Here is a 23,060-nt window from a genome sequence, read left to right as displayed (position 1 = left end):
TTTTTTTTTTTTTCTTCCTATTTGACCATTTTCCTTGATAATACCTATAGTGCTCTCAAAACAAAGTGCATAGAGAAATAGTTTTTGCAATATTCCTTCTAGCATTGCAATTAAGCATTTTAATCAGTCAATCAAATAATTTTTCTAGTAATCAATTATGGATTATGTATGTAACGTTTTATGGTCCTAGTGACGATATAGAAAGGACATGGCATTTTTAAAAGCAAAAGGTTGAGATTGAAAAACATAAGAGTACCACAACCTGGCTCTCATGATGTTATAATGTCCAAGTGCTTGGAATTTGGGATGAATAAAGAAAAGCTGTATATGTTAGATGTTTGGACCTAGGAATTGAACAAAACTGTAGTTTTTTGTATAACTATTTGGCATTAATCTCTTTATTTTTGTCAGAACTCAAAATTTGAAATCGTATAACTTCATTTTATGTTTCTTCTTTTACTTTTCTAAGGTTTATTAGCAACCCGTTTAAGATATAAATAATATATATACAAAAAGATTAGACAAGCTACGTTGAGAGGGTTGTTCAAACCTATCTTCATTTATATTAAGATTATGTACGGAGTTTTCTTTTTATTTATTATTTATTTGTGTGTGTGTGTGTAATCACACACATTAATTTCCATTTACCCCATTGGGGAGTAATATATACCAAGATTTCAATTTCAAAGACAGAAACAATACAATTTATATTTTTCAAATTTTATTATCATACTAACTGATTTGGCCACTCCAAATGAAAATCTCTGGTTCGCCACTGTATACATCCATGATTTCGGACACACGGCTGACACTTCTCGAATATGTACTAACACGTGACTAGTGAACCATGAACATGGGATAAGTCTTTATTTTAACATTGGGAAAATATAATTTTAAGAAAATTCAATTAATGGTTTATATAAAACTTGTATAAAGTTTGACCATATTTTAAAGTATAGGAACATAAGCCTTTATTGAAGGAGTGAACATACTGCTAGGATAGGAGTCATCAAATTATGTATAAACATGTGTATATACACATCTACATACATGTATAAATACATGGATACAGAAATATATCATGGCATATTATATATTCCTATATGTGACCAAGGTTATTATAATTATAGAATATGTAAGTTCAAAACTTCATTTTACAGTTGAAATATTTATTTGTAGTATACGATATATTTTAATTTAAAAAGTAGATTCATTGTCGTATCCTTGATGTGTCCCTATCCTAATTTTTTTAGATTTGCGGTGTCCGTGTCCATATCCATGCCTTTAGGACACAATCCATACTCAACTTTCCTTTAAGATTTTTGTTCCCCTTAAATTTTATTTAAGAATTTTTTATATGCAGATTCGTAGATGGAAGGAATGGGAGCGGGAAATTCTTAATGACGATGAAAATGGTATTTTGTTACATGACAACAATGATTTAATGTTTTCTTCTCCTTTAAAGTTGTTCTCCTCACAACTGGGAATTCACTGGTGTTATTGAATTGTTGCATTTACTTCTAATATATTTCAATGCTGGATTTTGTGTTTTGTATGCCTATCATGCAGATGCTACAAGATTCAGGTTTGTCCATGAGACGTCATTTGTAAAAAGGCACACCAATTTCTGGACCAAAACACCATTCTTCTTTTATATTGTAAGAAAGATGAAAGACGTTGCTGATTTGTTCATTCTTCACTGACATAATGAATTTGGTGCAATAAAGTGATGGTATACTAATATTTAAAAATTTACGCTTTCTCATTCCTTAATATTTGTATACACTTGATTCCAAACTGGATCATGATATCTCGAAAAATTGAAGATGAATATTTTTCATTACTAAAGTCTGCTATGTTTCACTACTAAAATGTCTTGTGTAACATTCAAAAATATTGTAACAATTCTTTGTGCTTATTAAGTAATTATTCCAATTGCAGGCTTCTAGCTGGCTTTATGACTGTTCTGCTTTAAACTTTTGGAATCTCAAAGTGCAAAACTTCATTTAGAAAGTGTAGTCCCTTATGTGTGGCCTTCTTTTGGTCTAACAAATGTTTCAATTTTAATAATCAGGGTGATGGTGAGGTTTGAACATAGGACCTTGACTGCTGTGATACCATTTTAATTACCATCTGCTCTAAAAACTTAAGCTATTAGAGGGGGTGTAACTTTAATATTTAAATCCTTCAACAGTAACCTTGTAGAGTATAACACAATGAAGCTCCATTATTTATTAAATATAAATTCAGCTTATATGGTCAAATGGATTAAAATTAACAAATTATTGACACACTTTCTTACTCGAAAAGCGCCCTTTTATTGAGAAAGTATTTCCAAATGTTCTAAATGGTATTCTTTACACACATAAATACTTTTGAATTCAGGTCCAGGCAATCTTATTAGAGGTCCAACTCTTACTACACAAACACTGTTAAGCATCTTTCTAGTTTGTTGATTTGTTCGGTTTTGCACCATAACTATGCACCCAATGTGTTCTTGATGCAGATAGGTTTGTTCTTTTTCATTTCTTTTAGAAATATAGGTGCTTAATTAATTCAATTATTTCAGGCATGCTTCTTTAGACAATTCTTCAAGTCTGTTCGTCGAGCTGACTACCTGACCATGCGCCATGGATTCGTCTCTGTGAGTTTTTCAAGTGCAAGCCTTCAAGAATTGTGTTTGTATTTTTATAAATTTTCTATTTGCTCTTTGATAAGAAATTAATTTTAGCATTTTAACAGTATTTGAATTTTGTCAATTGATTGATTGATTATGTTATGACCAGAGAATTAGGATTAGTTATTCTTTTTTATTTAGGTTCATTTAGCTGCTGGAAGTAAGTTTAACTTCCAAAAATATATCAAAAGGTCATTAGAAGACGACTTCAAGATAGTTGTGGGAATCAGGTATTATTCAGTCCCTTAGTGTCTGTAGTCTTACTAGGTGCAGTTCTATTAGAAATTTTAAGACAATGCTCTAATGTGCCTGCTTATCATTCTGCAACTGTCAGTCCGATATTATGGGCTTCTGCGGTCGTCTATCTGCTTCTTGATGTTGACGGTGATTATATTTTCTTTTCCTTCTTTATTTTGGTGATGGAGTTAGTTTTTCTATTGACATTTTAGTCAATATACATATTTTGCTTTTAAATTCTAAAATAAGATTTGCTATTCGTTAATTAATCCATTTCATTTCTTGCAGGCTCGTGGTTTATGTCTTGTCTATCCATATGGCCTCCAACTGTAAGATACTTTTCCTTTTTTGGTATGACCTCTTGTTATAAGGCTTTCATTCAAGAAAATAAAAAAACTAATCATCGGGTTGGTTAAAGATTATTTTAGCGATTGGAACGAAGCTTCAAGCTATTATAACGCGGATGGCTGTGGAAATCCAAGAAAGACATGCTGTTGTTCAAGGCATACCTCTTGTGCAAGTCTCTGATAAGCATTTTTGGTTTGGCTGGCCTCAGTTAGTTCTCTATCTCATCCATCTCAGTCTCTTTCAGGTAACAGTAGCCTCATTTCTTTTATTTATACTATATCATAGATATGAATATTGATGGATGTCACATAGAATAAATACAAGAGAATTATATAAAGGCTTGAATGAGAATAATCACTCATTTAGAGCTCTGGTACAAAAAGATGAGGGGGTGTGACCTTCCTCATTCATCGCTCTGGTATTTATATATTAAAAAATCACATGTAAAATATTAGTAGAAAAGAAACCAAATAAAATCACCGCATATTCTATGTCTAAATATATGCATAAAAAAAGTCAAATTCAATTATTTTACTCTTAACATATCTTGGGTAATATGTAAATCAAATCCCGTGATTCTAGGCTCACATATCTCAAATAATACCCCCCCCCCCCCCCCCCAAGTTGGTGCATGGATATCAGAGACGTCTAACCTGGACAATGAATTCTCAAACATAGTCTTGCTGACACCCTTCATAACATTGTCCGCAAGTTCTTGAGAGGTAGGGACAAATAGAGTGCAAATTTGAACATAAATGATCTTCTCTCGAACGAAGTTTTGGCCAACCTTTATATACTTAATCCTGTCATGCTGAACGTAATTTGCTGCAGTGCTAATGGCAAACTTATTTTCAGTAAAGTAAGAATGGAAGTGTCATTGGAAGTTGCAAGTCTGTCATCAACGTTTTCAATCATAGCCTTATACTTTGCCTCTACACTTAATTAGGAGATAATATCTTGTTTCCTACTGTGCTAAGTAACCAAGTTATCACCAATAGTAGTATATTAGCCAGAAGGTGACCTCCTATTTGAAATTGATCTAGCATAATCAACATTTATCCATGATTGGCAAAAAAACATACCACAGCGCAGACACCTCTTTAGGTTACAAAGGATCTAAATAGCTGCATGAAGGTGAGGGGTGCAAGGAGAGTGCATGATTTGGTTCATAGCATAAGCAATTGTTGTCAGGGGCTTATTTGTTATTACTTATATAATGTTGGGTGGTTATGTGTAATTTCTAAAACTTATTAGTATAAATAGAATGTGGCGGAAGGATGAAAGTACTCTCTTTCCCCACCTCTCTCTTTTTCTATCCTCCTCTTTCTTCTCTTTTTCTTCTTCTTCTTATACTTTACTCTTGATTTGATTATCTCTTAAAGTCAACATGGTATCAGAGCATGGTTTGTAAAGCTCTAGGTGTGTAGTTGAAACCCTAGGGCATGTTTGTGTAAACCCTAGTGGGTGTTAATGGTTTTGAAGAGATTCGAAGATGGGATTTGTTTGCTATTTTTGTTTCCGAGGATTGTATACCTAGAAACTGTTTGATAAAATGTCTTGCTAAGAGGTGGCTTCAAAAGAAGCTGGGTCTTCTCCTAGTCTATCTCTAGTATTGAGAAGTAGTGGTGATCACCATCCAAGCCTTTGTATTACAAATGTTAGGCTGGATGAGACGAACTATATGGAGTAGCCTCACTGGCCATGGGATGATCAACCATATCAAAGGGACTGTCATGTATCCCTCCAAGAGTGATCCTGAATTCAAAGAGTGGAGTGCAAATAATGCACTAGTTGTGACGTTGTTATTGTAGTCAATGTAGCCACAAATCAGCAAAGGGTTTCTATTTATGAAAACAACTAAGAGCTATGGAAGGCTGTGGAAGAGACCTATTCCTCAGTTGCTAATTTTGCAAAATTGTATGAACTCCAACAACATATTTTAAGATTCAAGTAGGAAGACCAAAAATCTTGCTACATATTACCACACTCTACGTGGTAAATGGAAAGAGTTAGATCACTACCAAGACTACATACCTGTGTGTTTAGCTCATGTTAAAGCATTTCATGCTATGGTAGAAAGGAATCGAATCTATGAGTTCTTGGGTGGTCTGCATCCGAGATACGAGTATTCCATGGTACAAGTGTTAGGCAGGTATCCGACCCCTACTTCTATTAGAGATGTGTTTTCGTATATCCAGGCTGAGGAGAGTAGAATGAAGGCTATGTCTGCACTTGTATACATTAAGCCTGAGCCAGAAACAATGGAACAAACCCAATCCTCCAAAGGGAGGGAAGCAAGATAACAAGAGCAAGTTGAGGTGTGATCACTATGGGCGTATGCGATACACTATGGAAACATGCTAGAATCTACACGGTCGCCCTACTCCAGCTCCTGCTTATGCGAATGCTAGGCCAAGGCCTGGCCCCTTGTAGGGGTTATCTACGGCATATACTGCAGAGCGTGAGACTGCTTCTACTGGTCATGCCTCCTCAGGGTTATCGAGTTCTTTGTCCGGGGCTGAACTTGATGCTCTTCGATATATACTAGCTCAACATGTCTCTATTTCCACCTCTAACTTCGCTCAGATAGGTACCTCTCATTCGTCACGTTAGGTTTCCACATTATCTGGCAGGCCACCCTAGATCATTGATTCAGGAGCCACTGATCACATGACTGGTATGGCATCTGATTTTTCTTCATACAATTTGTGTTCTAGTAAGGATAAGGTTAGAGTGGCTGATGACACCTTCACATCCATTGCAGGGAAGGGTACTATTTCTGCCTCTCCTAATCTTACCTTATCCTTTGTTCTTCATTTCCCCGAGTTTACCAAGAACCTCCTTTTTGTAGTCAAATTATAAAAGGCTTGAATTGTAGTGTAACCTTTTTTTCATCTCACTGTGTGTGGATGTAAGGGCAATGGCTTGTATTTGCTGAACGCGAGGCCAACTTCTTATTATGTTGCAAATCAATCTAGTGTTAGGAATAGTAATGTCAATACACATCTGTTAATGCGATGGCATAATAGACTAGGTCATTTACCTCTTCCTATTTTGAAGCATGTGCTTCCCCAGTTTGCTTCTATTGAATTTTTTGAGTTAAATTGTGAAACATGTGTTCTTGCTAAACAATGTCGTGTTTCTTATCCTATTAGTATTAATAAAAGTATATCTCCTTTGCAGCTTGTTCATTATGATGTGTGGGGTCCTTGTTAGCATTATGATATGTCTCACAGGATAAATCTGACACTGCCACATTACAAAATAAGGAAGGAAATAAATGTTTTAAATAACCATAAGAAATATGTCCTAAACGCATGTGCCAATGTATAAGCTGGGCTTTATTAGATGAAACAAAATTAGAAAATGAAGCTGAATGTGCTTTAGGTGACAAAGGAGCATCCAACAGGTATAGACTGTCAACTTCACGCCCACTTCTAATCGTCCGTTTCGACACCAAATCATGAAAAATACAATGAGAGGGAAAGAATGTTGCACTACAATTTAATTTTTGGTAACGCTACTAACAGAAATAAGATTTGTAGTCAACTGTGGAACATGAAGTGTAACTGACAAAGTTAATAAAGGAGTAACTGACATGTGACCCTTCCTAGCAATAGAAGATGGGGAGCCATCCGCAAGGCGTACCTTGCGAGCGGATACTATAAAATTAGAGGAATGAGGACATACCAGTCATATTGTTTGAAGCACCAGAATCAATGATCCATGGTGTCAAAGATGTAGAAACGCTATTTGCTGACGCAATAGTACCTGAGTGGGCATAGGTGGAGGTTGGCTGAGATGATGCCTCCATTTGGTTGAAGAATTGTTTGAACTTATGCTAATCAGCTTGAGTCAAGATAACTGTGGCAGAAGATGTAGAGGTAGAGTTGTTAGGAGTTAACAACGAGACTGGTTGTGTAACAGAATGTGCAGGATCGAGGCTGTTGTTTCTGTTGCGGTGGGCGTCTAAGTAGAGCATAACAACGAGATTTGATGTGACCAATTTTTCCGCAATGGTCATACTATCCGCGTTGTAGTCCCAGAGGAGGACCGGTGGTAGAGCTCTAAATTAACTGGGATGGTGCAGTTCCTGAAAGGTTGGGAACCGAACTACCATAGCAGAATGATCAACAGAAGCAACACCTAATGGATGAGTCCGACGGCTCTGATCTGATAACACATAAGAGTATGCATCCTCAAGATTAGGGAATGAAGATAAGCCCAATAAATGAACACCAGCATACTCAAACTCGTTGTTCAACCCGGCAAGAAACTGAAACACTTAATTCTTCTCCACAATCCCTGCATATAAAACTGCATCATCTGGATCCTTCCAAGAGTGGAAGGAATCATAATATGATATCTCACCAATAGGCCTGTGGCCTAGCGGTACAAGGCTCCTAACTATGTTTGGTTGCATATAGCCAACAACTATGTTTGGTTGCATCGAATTAACTAGCCAAGACATAACCATAGCATTATCTGTAAACCACTGTGGATATGCCTTCTCTGACTCAGCTGGCTCTTTCTCAGAACCAGTAATATAGCCAATCTTATCTTTGCCATCAATGAACATTTTGGCAGACTGTGCCTAAATCAAATAGTTGGAACCATCCAACTTCACTGTGCTGATTTGAAGTCCTGGATTTTCTGATGAGTTGGTGGTAAAAATGCCACCACCACCTACAGAACTTGAGCCAAGAGAATTAACAGTCGAGGACCCTAAATCTGCCAAAATCTATCACATGACAATAAAAAACTCCAAAAACACCACAAATTCTATTAATAAATCAAAGGGTCTTCTCTAGGGGTGACAATTCGTGTTCGCGGGTCGTAATCGTGTCGTGTCAATTTTAAGATATTATACTAAACAGCTCAATCCGAACATGACCCGTTTAATAATCGTGTCAAGAATTCTCAATACTAACCCAACCTGTTTATTAAACGGGTTACACGTGTAACCCGTTTAACGACCTATTTACCAAAAAAAAAAAATTATATTATTTAAATTATTAGTAATACTCAATAAAATAATAAATACTAAAAAAAATATAAGTTTTAATTAACCAAATTACTAAAAAAGTTTCTAATTTACAAAAGATTAAATTATAAGACACAAGTTTATATAGTAATTTTAGAACTTAAATCGAAATTTATTTACTACATATATAGTTAAACGTGTATAAACGGGTTACACGGGTTGAACCCCTCAACCTAAACACGACACGATTAACTAAACTGGTTAATCGTGTCGACCCGTTTATAACCTGAACCCCTTTAAAGTCAACCCAAACCTGTTTAACTTGTGTCGTGTTTGAGTCGTGTTGACGGATCGTGTTAACTTTTGCCACCCCTAGTCTCCTCAGACAATAAACAATAACAATGTCTCCTCAAACCATTCCCAAAAAATCCAAATACATACTTTTTTTATGGAGCGCTGCCCGCTTACATATAGCCAAACAGCCTCCTTTTAAATATCTGGAACCTCTTTGTAGACTATTTTTTTTTTTTTTTTTTTTACCCAAGCCCTTCTAGGTGTTGGAGACCAACTATCCCAATTTACCCAACCTAGAAGAGTAAAAAAGAAATTGTATAACTTAAAAATACCTATTTTCAATCACAAAATAGCAACATAGAAAAACATGTGTAGGCAACGTCACACGATGTCACAGACATACTAAGGTGGCTGTCGCACAAGTAGTACGGCTGCTAAAAGGTGTGGAAAGGTGTTGGCTCTGATACCAAGTAGAAATATAAAAAGAAGAAAAAAGGAGATAATTGTGTAAAGGCTTGAATGAGATGAATCACTTATTCACAACTCTAGTATTTATAGACAAAAAAAGCACATGCTTATATTACAAGAAAGGAAACTAAGTCAAATCTTAATCATATCACAACGTATTCTAAAGCATATTCTATGGCATATTCTATAGTGTAATCAAATCTCTGCTAATATGGTAAGTCATTCCATAAATCGTGGCTATCATATATGCTAACATATGCATAGTTAAATCTCTGCTATTATGGTAAGTCATTCCATAAATCGTGGATATCATATATGCTAACAGTCCTGAATCTACTACTTCGTTACTTGGTTTTCGTTACTTTGTTGTGTTTATAGATGACTTTAGTCGATATACTTGGCTTTATCTTATGAGAACCAAAGATGAAGTTCATTCCATTTTTAAAACCTTTCATAAAATGATATATACTCAGTTTGGTTGTCCCCTCAAAATCGATCTGATAATGGAGGAGAGTTTAGTATGGTGATCTTACCTCATTTTTTGCTAATAATGGGATTGTCCATCAAACCTCTTGTGTCGATACACCAAAACAGAACGGTGTAGCTGAGAGAAAACGCCGTCATATTACGGAGGTGACTCGTTTTCTTCTAATTGGGATGGGTGTGCCTAAAAGTTATTGGACTGGCGCAACCTTAATAGCTACATACCTTAACAATCGCATGCCTTCTAAGGTTTTTGGCTATCAATCCCCCTTTTCTATCTTACACTATCACACTGCCTTGTTTATTGTCCCTCCGAAAGTGTTTGGTGGTTGTGTTTGTTATCTTCACATTCATCATCGCAAGGACAAAATGAACCTTAAGGCAATTCGGTGTGTCTTTCTTGGATATTCCGCCACACAGAAAGGGTTTCGGTGTTATAACCGTACCAATCGTTGTCGGTTTGTCCCCATGGATGTTACATTCTGTGACTCTATTCTTTTTTTTTTTTTTTTTTTTTTTTTCACCCCACTGCTCGGGATTCTCTATAAGGGGAGACTACTATACAGGTAGAGAATTCATTGTCCATTCAAAGGGAATGCCCCCTTCCTTTGCCTATTCCTATTCAGGGGGAGCTTCTTATTGAGGTTCCTATGTCTAGTCCTCCTAACATTAATGATTTGCAGTAGGGAAAGCAGCCAATTGTCTACACTAAGAGGGCAAAATAAGTCATTGACTCACCCCAGGACCAAGATGTCTCCCTCCCAATAGTATTCATGTTGTTCTTGATGTCCTTATTTCCTATCGTTAGGGTGCTCGTAGTTATACGAAACATCCTATACCCTTGCTTAGACCAAATGAGCACTTTTAGCACACAAACAATACATAAAAGAGGTTATAATCAACAATACTCAAGTTATATTACAAGATAAGAGTGAGAAACAAGATCAAAGTGTGTATTACTAGAGTCTGAACTTAGTGGTGCTAGTGTGTGTGTAGAGGCTATGAAAACTAGTGTTTCAAGTTGTACAAGGGTGTGTGCAAAGTGTGTAACTACTTGCATACAACTAGTGGAGATTACATTGGTTGAGGCCAAGAACCAAGGTTTTTGATCCATATTGAGAGGGGTTTTCCTTTTAAAATCTCTGTGTACCCGTGGTTCATTGTGTGGCTTCAGTTTGGCCTATAAACTGTGTTTGTATTGAAGAAAGAGTTGAAGTAAGACCGGTATTCACCCCCCCCCCCCCCTCTTGGTCCAACAAGATGCTCTCATTCAAACTCCATTGAAGGAAGCCATGCTTGAAGAAATGAAGACCTTTGAGAAGAATGGTACTTGGGATATTGTTCCATTACCTATGGGTAAGAAACTAGTAGGCTGCAAATGTGTCTACACAATAAAGTATCATGCAAATGGAATAATTGAGAGATATAAAGCCTGGCTAGTTGCAAAGGGCTTCACTAAAACCTATGGGATTGATTATCTAGAAACATTTGCTTTAGTTGCCAAGATGAACTCTATACGTGTCCTTTCTTTAACAGCTAATTTGAATTGGCCTTTACATCAGCTGGATGTAATGAATATTTTCCTTCATGGTGACTTGGAAGAAGAGGTCTATATGACTATGCCACCAAGGTTTAAGCTTGCCAATGGTCAGAATTTAGTGTGCAAGCTAAATAAAGCCTTGTATGGGTTAACGTAGTCGCCATGTGCTTGGTTTGAGAGGTTCAACACTGTTGTGAAAAGAGTAGGGTACACAGAGAGTCAGGCAGATCATACTCTCTTCATCAATAAGCACCAGGCCCTTATTGTATATGTTGATGATATTGTTATCACTGGAAATGATACAGAAGAGATTCATCGAATGAAGTCATTTTTGGTGGTAGAGTTCTAGGTTAAAGACCGCAGATCATTGAGATACTGTCTTGGCATCGAGGTGTGCAGATCGAAGAAAGGGGTGTTCATTTCTTAACGGAAGTATGTCTTAGATTTGTTGGCTGAAACAGGCAGATTTGGAGCTAGACCTATTGATATTCCCATTGACCATAACCGTAGGCTTAATGATGTAGATAGAAACGCATTAGATGATGTGGGAAGATTTCAACGATCGGTTGGGAGACTGATTTACCTATCTCTCACATGCTCGGATTGCCTATGCTGTTAGTGTGATTGGTCAGTTTATGCATGCGCCACGTACACCTCACCTTGAGGCAGCTCGTTATATTCTTCGCTACCTCAAGGGTTCACCTGGTAAGGGGATATTGTTTGGCCGTCATGGCCACTTGCGTGTTGAATCCTATACTGATGCTGATTGGGCAGGGTTTGTGACAGATTACCGATCTACTTCAGGATATTGCACATTTGTTGGAGGTAATCTTGTTTTATGGCGAAATAAGAAACAGTCTGTAGTAGCTAGATTTAGTGCAGAGGTTGAGTTCAGATCCATGGCAAATGGAGTTTGTGAGTTGTTATGGCTGCATACTATGTTGGGTGAGTTGGGTTATCCTGTTCGCAAGTCAATGAAGTTGTATCGTGACAAAAAGGCTGCTATTAGCATTGCCCATAATCCAATTTAACATGACAGGACAAAGCACATTGAAGTAGATCGACACTTCATCAAGGAAAAGCTTTGTCTTGGGCTGATTTTTACTCCATACGTCAACACACATGATCAAGTTGCTGATGTTTTGACTAACGGTGTGAGCAAGACTTGCTTGCAAAATATGTAAGTCAAGCTAGGCATGATAGGTATCTTTGCACCAGCTTGAGGGGGAGTGTTGTAAAGGCTTATTTGTTATAACTTATATAATGTTGGGTGCTTATGTGTAATTTCTAAAACTTATTAGTATAAATAGAATGTGGTGGAAGGATGAAAGTATTCTTTCATTTAGTGACGGACCCAGAAAATTTTGTGAGGAGGGGGGGAGGGGGGGGCGGACTTTTAATTTGTGGGAGCAAACTTGTATAGTGGGTCCATTTTTATAATTTCAATTGGGTTTTTTCATAAATTTTCAAAAATATAAAATATAAAATGCAAAAAAAAAAAAAAAAAAAAAAAAAAAAACTAGTCGAGCCGAATTGTAATTTTAGTAGGGGAATTTTCATAAATTCTTAAAAAATTAATTTTAGTGGGGGCATCTTTATAAATTCTAAAATAATAAAGGTATAAAATGAAAATATAAAAAATCCAGTCCGCCCCCACTGGTCCCACGTTGGGTTCGTGCCTGCTTTCATTCTTTCTCTCTTTCCCTATCTTTATCTCTTTTTCTCTCCTCCTCTTTCTTCTCTTTTTCTCTCCTCCTCTTATACTTTACTCTTGATTTGATTATCTTTTAAAGTCAATAGCAATGTCAGGTCGAGTCATGGATAAGTAGATGAGCTTCCTAACAAGCCGTGGATACTGACCAACATCCGATACTAACTCCCCCCTCAAAATCAGTCAACCAATGATTATGCTCAACGGAGTATCAGCACAACGAGCGCCAAGCTGGCCAAAAGCACAAAGCAATTCAAGAACGTACTTGCTTTGAGAGATGAAAAGGCCAGCCTTGGAACGAGCTGCCTCAAAGCCCAAGAAGACCAAGATCCTTAATTTCAAACTGGTGGCCAAGTTAACTCTTAACCTCTGCAATCTTGATAGTGTTATCTTTGGTAAAAACAATATCATTCACATACACAATGAGAGCAACTGTATTATCGCCATTGTAACGACCTAAACCCGGGGTCACATAAGGGTACTATTGTCATTTCCCACTAAAACAATGAAACAGTGATTCTAGAGTCCCCAAGGTTAAAATAGTCATTTACTAGGGTCGTTCAATGGTTAGGATCATGTCCAGGGTAAAATATTGCTACCCGGGTCCTTACCTAAACCCGAGGTCTCATAAGGGTACTATTGTCATTTCCCATTAAAACAGTGATTCTAGAGTCCCCAAGGGTAAAATAGTCATTTATTAGGGTCATTCAATGGTTAGGAACATGTCCAGGGTAAATATGTAATCATACTAAAGTTTGGGGTCAAAATGCAAATACTGGACCATCTGTGGGCACACATGGGTCATCCTATTGTTTAGATCAACATTCCAATGAAGACAGCAACCTGCAGGGGCCATCTGTGTGCATAGTTACCCATCTGTGCGCATAGTTACCCATCTGTGCGCACACATGGGATGATTTGTGCGCACAAATGCCCATATGTGCGCACACTTTAGAGGATTTGTGTGCATAGATGAGAGATCTGGGGCATCTGACCGATTAGATCAGCCCTAAAAACCATGTGATCGTTTAGATCACTTCCCAAACCTATTCCAATGCAATCCCAAGGCAACTATCATAAATTTAAACCCCATAAGCATCATTTAACATACAACCATTGCATTGAATCGTCAAAATAACATCCTTCATTCATTATTGACCATCAAATCTCCATTTAAACATTCATACATCCATGAAATGATAAAATGAGATCCAAAAGAATAAGATTACATATCAAGATCTCTGTGGCTAGAAATAGAACAACTTTTCTTGAAACCGGCAAAAGAATAAGGTCATTACATGTTTCAAAGAATCAAAAGAATGCCTTTACAAAAAGGTAGCAAAAATAATCATCAAGCTGCGTCTAAGCATGCGGGGGCAAATCATCTACCACATCCTTGCCACTTCTTGAAATTGTTAAATATACGGTGAGCACAACGACTCAATACAGATAGCGTAAAATACACCTTTTATAATCCCGTGAATTACAGCCAAACCATAGAATAACAAGAGAAAGGGATCATGTAATAGGGGATATCAATCATACATCATAATCATATTTCCATGCTTTTCAAACAATGAAATCGAATGACATAAAATGCACTCTCCCCATTTCCAAAACCATTTATGTCATAACACAACCTACACTGAAAATGTTAACACAACCCGACTCTAGGTGTCTCCTAGGCGTTACAAAGGGAATTGACTAGCTATCCCTGACCTAGGGTATAACGACCCAAACCCGGAGGTCTGAATCGCTATGCGGGTCCCTACCCGAACCCAAGGGCGCATAAGGGCAAAATGATCATTTCAAGGCAAATATGGGGAAGAGCTGACTATAAGTAGTCAAATAGGGCTCTTTAACATCACATTAACCAATTAAGTCCATTTTATAAGTTCATAATGGCCATAGGTATAGGTTCCCACGCTTTCCCACTCCCGATTTGAAGGATTCTCCGACAATTCTTCACTATAACAGCAATAACTCTCGGTATGATTGGAATTTGAGGATGAGATTGACATCATTGGAAAGCTTACTTCGAGCCGGTTAGATTAGACTAAAGCATGACCCAATTTGGGTTTGAAATGAGGGAGTTATGGCTGTTCAAAGTTTGGATTAACAACTAGCGAATAGGTAAGAGTACTTAATCAATCGAGTGTAACTCGATTGATTGAGCCCAAGCTCGATCGATCGAGTTCAAGCTCGAACGGTGGGGCCGAGAGCATGAAATTTAAGTTTTTCTCAATTTTTTTCTAAGTATGGGAGGCTCGCTCGATCGAGTGTGGACTCGATTGATCGAGTTAAACCTTGAAAATGGTCATTGACCTCTAAAGAAGCCTTGGTTGGTTCCTACATTGAAATTATGGCAATTGATACCTCCATATAACTTAAAATCTGTCCCAAAGCAACCATAAAAGCATAGATACACTACCAAAATATAATTTATACACTATAATGGTTCAAATTACGTCATTAAAGTGTATATCATCCCAAAACTTTAAAATATAAATATAGTTATCATCCTCATGACTTTCATGCCCAAATTATACAAATAACATCCCAAAGGAGTAAGTTACAAGTTTAGACCCTTGAGATCTTAATTACAACGCTTTACAAAATAATTGTCGTCTAACAAGCATTGATTACAAAAGACTACGAAAGATTACAAAAGATGGGTTCATCAAATTCTATTACACTTGTGGAGGAACATCATCAACCACTTCCTTGCCGTGACCTGAAAAATGTTAAAGGAAGAGGTGAGCACTAAGGCTCAATAGGAGATGCCTAAGGCGCCAACTTTGGGCTCCCTTGAGCCACAAAACACATAATGGGAATAAAAGAGAATCGGGAATTCGGGATCATACGTTGGGGTTTTCATGGCGTTTAATCACAAAATCAAACTCATTAACGACATTTATACATCATATCACCATTGTGCATAATGCATCACGTTCCCAAACTTGGTCTCTACCGACCCTAACTCACACCGAAAACTGCTAACCGACTTTACTGAGGCGAGATTGATTAACTATCCATAGCCTCTAAACCGACGACCATTTGGGGTTTAGTAATCAACTTTACGTGTCCTAAACCGGCACGCGCTCCATCTAGATCAAGGTTAGCACCGGACTCGCGAAATCCGGTTCTTTTTATAAAAATCCCATTTCATAACCTTCTCATTTCCCTTTCCCGCCATGTATTGCAAATGCCTCAATTTCATCAATTTAACTTCAATGTCATTAAAATAGCAACAATGGCATAAACATGTCATTTTCTACAATATAATCATAACATGACATTTTTCCATAAAATGAATACAAGTATGCATTTCTCTATCATTTAGTCACAAGCATGCTCATCATATTACTCACATTTCACAATCATGCTATCTTTTAGATGCAACCAAGAATTCTTCTAACTAAACAATACAAGTATAACAATTCATATCATTTCTAGCATGCTTTCACTACATCATCACATTACCATCATCTTAATTCATAATTTTACACTAAAGAATGAAAATAGGAGAAATCATGACATACTCAATAAAAGACAAAGCTTAGAGCATTAGAAATCCCTACCTCAAAGTGCAAGCCAAACAAGCTCTAGAGCAAGCCCAAAATTCGAAATCCCCAAACCCCTTACAACATTGGTGTCAAATGATATCCCTTGCCAAGCTCTTCCACTTTCCCTTTTTGCTCTTCACACCAATCTCACCCTAAACCCCTTAAATCTAAGCTTTAAACAAAAAGGGAAATATGTGTATAGTTTGTATATAGATATAGTGAGAGAAAGAGAAAAGATAGAGAGAGAGGGAGGGTTGGCTGACTGGGGAAAGAAGGGGGTGATGGTTTGTCTTGCAAATGAATCCTTGGCCCAAAACATGCCAAGTGACAAGCTCTAGGTGGTTACTAACTTTTGCAAAGTTACTATAATGTCCTCTCTTAAACATTCTATGCCCAATAGTTCCCAAAATATGTACCTCAATGTATACTTGCATGTATATGTATATGTATATGAAATGCCCACAATGCCCCACAATGAAAATGGCAAAACCGGGAGAAATTCCTGAGCCCGGAAATCGTCCCGACTTTCGAAAAATTCTAAAAATAACCCCGTCACTTCTAATTGGCTTAAAATAAATAAAAGTGCATTTTTAAAACTCTCGGTTCGAGAAATGACCTAAATGGCCCTCGGGGCCCGCGTGGCACGCAAAACCAAGCACGAAAAATAAATAATATAAAAATTTTAGAAAAAACTGGGTCATTACAACTTACTCTCCTTAAAGAGATTTCGTCCTCGAAATCTACTTTCCTTAAGAAGGAAGCCCACAATCGTTCACCTTCTTGAAGAACGCCTCACAAAACCTATAAGACTACAAGTTCACAAACCTTGCTTTTGACACCGATGTCAAAAAGGCAATCACACACCACGTCCCTAGCAACACAATGCTCACCACCCTATGTGGGTGCTCATCACACAACATCTTACCACATAGACCATTGGATTCTATATCTGGGTTAAAACCGACATCGGCACATTCTACACATTTACACAAAGCTCCAAAGCCCGTAAGAAGAACGGTCACTAGACCACCGAAATAACGACATCCAACCTCAACTCATTCCCTGAAGGATACTCAAAACTTGAGACAAAGGAATCCCAACTACCACCTATCAAGTCCCAAATCCAAGTCAGCACATTCCCGACAACCACACTCATGGTACCTAATACGTAGTTACACCATCACATAACCGTACAAGCAATTACCATTCATAGCATCTAGTATCATTATACTTAACATCTCTTAAAATGGGTAAACAAAAAATCTTTCAACGACTGCGGAAGCACGAGTTACACAAACCACAAAATGTACTATCATGTACTCAGGGCACAAATCCCCAAAACATAATCTCAATAATCAAATTATCAATCTATCAACTTCATCGGACACGTAGTCCTATCTAAATCACCTCGTCATCCTAGACGATTAACATGAATCGATAAAACACTATCGTCTCCAATTGAAAATCTCTTTCCAACTATACCTATACCGTCACGCTCACATGACGCACAACACCACGCTCTCACTGTCACTAATCACTAGAAACAATCATTGACCTTGGACCCGTCAACGTGTTAAAGAGGACTAATTTAGGAGAAATGGTTGGCCAGGCCATCCTCATCATTGATCCAGTTTCAACACTGACGTCGTTCCCATCTTCAGGTCTAAACCTTAAACACAGTCTCACACAGTCTATAAGATAAGCATAAGATCCATTCATCATTCTACGAGACCTCAATAGCTATACCGTTGTACACATTGCTCTAAACATCCCAGTCATACCTTAATCGACTCATAATAAGCTAAAAGTAATGCAGTACTGAATGTCACCATCATTGACTAAGCGTAAAAGCTTTTCGGTCCATCCCTAACAATTCGTACCAGAGAAAAACTCTATAACATCATTCGACTCAATTCCTACCTCGTCAAAACACCCAATAATATCTTGTGTCTGGAATCACAAACCAGGGTCAATCATTACAGATACTCCTCAAAGGAATCCCACATTCACTTATCTAGTGTCTTAAGACGATACCGACACTTGTTCTCAAAACATTGCTCAAATCAAACATCTATGAAAACATTTGAGCATACGACTCACATCACATTACCTAGGCATCTTGGAACTTAGGATTCACGACACATCTCCTAGCCATCACCACTAGCATCAAACACAAGGAACACACAATCACTACTTGACACCCTCAAAACAGCTCTACCAAAACCAAGGATTCCATGAGAGTGAGTCGATCAATCACATCAAACCCTTACCGTAAACCCCTAATAAGGGAGAAAATTGCCATAGGTCCGCCCATCCCCGAGCGTGCACAACTCCTAAGTGGAGGAACAAGACTTACAACCAACGATGTCCTTGTCAGGACCAGAACAAATAGAAAGGGTAACAAACCTCACTATCATAAGAAACTGGTAAACTAAATCCAAGCGTGCCTAACACCCCATCACACACTACTCGTCAAACGTCCAACTGTGGACACCCAATCCCATGCGAGATGAAACTGAACTCCTTATACACAAGTGGAAGAACCGCTCAAGACAACACGTATGAATTTTCTAACTACATAGAAATTCGGATTCATATGTACACAATCCTGCCACAAATCAACCATCACGCACTACCAATGCCTATCGGGAATCCGACATTGGAACCTCAAATACCCAATGCCAAAATACCCATGCTAGACGAAACGAATCTAATGCACAACACCTGCACGCCAAGTGCTAGAACACAGCCCCCAACGAGACTACCGTACAAGAGAATCAATGCTCGCAACATACTAACATGAAGAATGATCTTTGCCTGCCGAATACTGCATCCCAGTCTATCTAGAAATAGTTATTCCCAAACCATAATCTTATGTCGTAAAACGACGCTTTGACATCTATTCCATCTCTACTTTCCCATATGACACAACCACGAACGCCGTGCACATAAGACTTGTGATCTCAGTCACAGTAACCCACTAACTCATCAGAAGAATGACGTGCCTGTACGGCAACACCGCCCTCACTAGCTCCAAAAAGGTAAAACAGTCTACCACCGTCCCGACCGACGTATAACCCATCTCATACTTGACTATGGCCAATAAGCAACCACTTCTTCTAGCTAGACATTCGGATCACACTCTAAGCCGTCTTTCCCCTCAACACAAGAATCTCACGTCTTAACACCTCCATTACTATCTTTCTCTAATGACCACTCGGGTCTACCATTCCACCCAAAACAACAAACTTCTACCAGCTAATCTCTCCTTAACATCCCTAAGATGACAACAACACAGTGTGAGAGTATACATCACTCTCGACACTCCTTACCGCAACCACTAACCTACCACGAGGATAAGAATCCCTGTGTAGCAATGCCACACTAGCAAACCTCCAAGAAGGGAATGAACACCGTGGTCACAGTGCTAATCACACAACCGTCTTGCAAGGTCAACTACTCTCAGTTATAGGCATCCACCTAGACATTCGAGTCATGCTCCTCAAGGTAACCTATGTACTCAGTTAAAAGATCTCACACCCGAGTCATTCCAATAAACACTTCACTCTCCTGGATCTATGAGTACCACTCCCAATACCTTAAGTACATCCGAAATATAACTCCAGCATATAGCTCCATGATTCTAAAATATGATCCACACGGTAACACGGTACCTACTACCCACTACCTTGCTCGTAAACAATTGAACACTTCAACAACCACAGTAGCCTGTATCGTGCAATTCTCCATTATCTAGCTAAAACTGACCATTATACACATCCTATATACCCACTCATCAACCGAGCCATTCAATCGACTCACTGAGAGTCAAAATACCCGTAACGCATCCCTATAGGTCTCCAAGATGGAAATCATCTCTCAACCAATCGGTCTCCAAAATACACCCTCACGGGAACATCAAAAGGACCACGTCCACCTATAGGCCACCCAGCACCGATATGACTCCATTCAATGCTTACGTCAATCTATACATACTAGGATTAAACAAGTCTCCCTTAAAAACCATAACAAATACTCTTCATCAGACCATACTAAGGTACACGGAACACACGTCTACAATCCCTGGACCATTCTCATGATTCCACCAACCTCTATCATACCCACCACAAACCGGTTTGAAGAGAACCGTTACACCAAATTGTGATCTAGAACACAGGCACTGAATATTTAAAATCACAAGTCCTTTACGAAGACCTCACACTGCAATCCAAACCTCTATGGTCACAAGACCCCATACACCAACATATGAAACTCACGCACAACATGGACATTATGCCATACAATATGAACTCATTATGAGGTCATGACCTTAAGCACCACATTGAAAGCGATAAAAAGATCAAAATGATCACACGTCAAATAGCTTAATCCACGAGCTAGGAACCCATACCATTCATTCGATAAGAACCACCACCCAAACAACTCCGAAACAACCGAGTTTACTGCTTACTCAAGTCATAGCCCACACGGCAAACTACATCTTATCTAGTACCCTGTCATACTAGTAACTATCACATACTCGATTGCATATATACATATATACATATACCTACAACAACTGTAACAAGTACACAGACACAATCGTATCCCATTACATTAAAATAAACAACATGCCTTATTACAATCATATTATGAAATTAAGCATCACATTCATCTTTATCATCTTCCCATGCATAACATGCTTGCATAATCATACTCGACTACCCGTTACACTACTATGCACCACATACTTGCATAAACCATGCATCACTACTTTCCATTACCATGTACATCATACTTGTCATCTTATCATGAATAACATGCTTTTATTAACAAACAACTTATCAAGTAAACATGCAATCCGACAATCATGCTTTAAAAAGGGTAATTACTTTTATTAATCACATAAACAATTTACACATAAGCATTCTATATACATGCTTCTAAATTTCATACACCTTTCATTTATATGCCATGCATTTAACATACACCGGCATTTAAACATATAAACACTTAGCAAATAAGCATGCTTCTCAAAACAGAAAACACTTAAGCACGAAACACATAGTCAATGCAAGTCAACCTCTTACTCCATCTAGGTAAGTCACTACCCGTTATCCTAAATATTTTCGAACCTTGGCTATGATACCAAATATGTAATGACCCAAACCTGGAGGTCCGAATCGCTATGCGGGTCCCTACCCGGACTTGAAGGCACACAAGGGCAAGATGGCCATTTAAAGGCAAATATGGGGAAGAGCTGGCTATAAGTAGTCAAATAGGGCTCTCTAACATCACATTAACCAATTAAGTCAATTTCATAAGTTCTTAATGGCCATAGGTATAGTTTCCCACGCTTACCCACTCTCGGTTTGAAGGATTATCCGACACCTCTTCACTAAAACAGCAATAACTATCCGTGTGATTGGAATTTGAGGATGAAATTGACATCATTGGAAATCTTACTTCAAGCCGGTCAGTTTAGACTCAAGCATGACCTAATTTGGGATTGAAATGAGGAAGTTATGGTCGTTCGAAGTTTGGGTTAACAAACAGCGAACAGGTAAGAATGCTCAATGATCGAGCCCAAGCTTGATTGATCGACCCCAAGCTCGATCAATCGAGTTCAAGCTCGAATGGTGGGGCCGAGAGCATAAAATTTGAGTTTTTCTCAAATTTTTCTAAGTATTGGAAGCTCGATCCATCGAGTGTGGACTCGATTGATCGAGTTAAACCCTGAAAATGGTCATTGACCTCCAAATAAGCCTTGGTTAGTTCTTACATTGAAATTATGGCAATTGATACCTCCATATAACTTAAAATATGTCCCAAAGCAACCATAAAATCATAGATACACTCCCAAAATATCATCCATTCACTATAATGGTTCAAATTACATCATTAAAGTCTATATCATCCTAAAACTTCAAAGTATGAATATAGTTATCATCCTCGCGACTTTCATGCCCAAATTATACAAATAACATCCCAAAAGAGTAAGTTACAAGTTTAGACCCTTAGGTCTTAACTACAACGCTTTACAAAATAATTGTCACCGAATAAGCATTGATTACAAAAGACTACAAAAGATTACAAAAGATGGTTTCATCAACTTCTACTACACTTGTGGAGGAACGTCATCAACCACTTCCTTGTCGTGACATGAAAAATGTTAAAGGAAGGGGTGAGCACTAAGGTTCAGTAGGAGATGCCTAAGGCGCCAACTTTGGACTCCCTTGAACCACATAACACATAATGGGAATAAAAGAGAATCGGGATCATACATTGGGGTTTTCATGGCATTTAATCACAAAATCAAACTCATCAATGATATTTATACATCACATCACCATTGTGTATGAAAATTAAATGCAATACACCACGTTTCCAAACTTGGTCTCTACTGACCCTAACTCACACCGAAAACTGCTAACCAAACTTGGTCTCTACTAACCCTAACTCACACTAAAAACTGCTAACCGACTTTATCGAGGCGAGATTGATTAATTATCCCTGGCCTCTAAATCGACAACCATTTAGGGCCTAGTAATCAACTTTACGCGTCCTAAACCAGCACGCGCTCCCTCTAGGTCAAGATTAGCACCGGACTCGCGAAATCTGATTCTTTTCATAAAAATCCCATTTCATAACCTTTCTCATTTCCCTTTCCCGCAATGTCATGCACATGCCTCAATTTCATCAATTTAACTTCAATGTTATTAAAATGGCAACAATGGCATAAACATGGCATT

The 23,060-nt window shown here is 38.0% G+C and overlaps 1 protein-coding gene across 3 annotated transcripts in view; it reads left to right on the top strand.

Annotated features, from left to right (window-relative positions):
• LOC132278719 (MLO-like protein 9) overlaps positions 1-23,060 on the top strand; it is a 54,862-nt gene that overhangs the window by 20,758 nt on the left and 11,044 nt on the right. For all 3 annotated transcript variants that reach the window (XM_059780581.1, XM_059780580.1, XM_059780579.1), the window contains 7 exons: positions 1,364-1,415; positions 1,570-1,658; positions 2,570-2,644; positions 2,819-2,907; positions 3,012-3,061; positions 3,203-3,243; positions 3,333-3,506. In XM_059780581.1, coding sequence (XP_059636564.1) covers positions 1,364-1,415; positions 1,570-1,658; positions 2,570-2,644; positions 2,819-2,907; positions 3,012-3,061; positions 3,203-3,243; positions 3,333-3,506 — 570 coding nt within the window. The remainder of the gene's footprint in view (positions 1-1,363; positions 1,416-1,569; positions 1,659-2,569; positions 2,645-2,818; positions 2,908-3,011; positions 3,062-3,202; positions 3,244-3,332; positions 3,507-23,060) is intronic.

This window comes from Cornus florida, unplaced genomic scaffold, assembly GCF_030987335.1.
Source record: "Cornus florida cultivar Cherokee Brave unplaced genomic scaffold, ASM3098733v1 CherokeeBrave_3.0.0_Hap2_Chr10, whole genome shotgun sequence".
Taxonomy (NCBI): Eukaryota; Viridiplantae; Streptophyta; class Magnoliopsida; order Cornales; family Cornaceae; genus Cornus; species Cornus florida.
The sequence above is the reverse complement of the archived record's forward strand: the minus strand, read 5'-3'. Positions and strand labels throughout refer to the sequence as shown.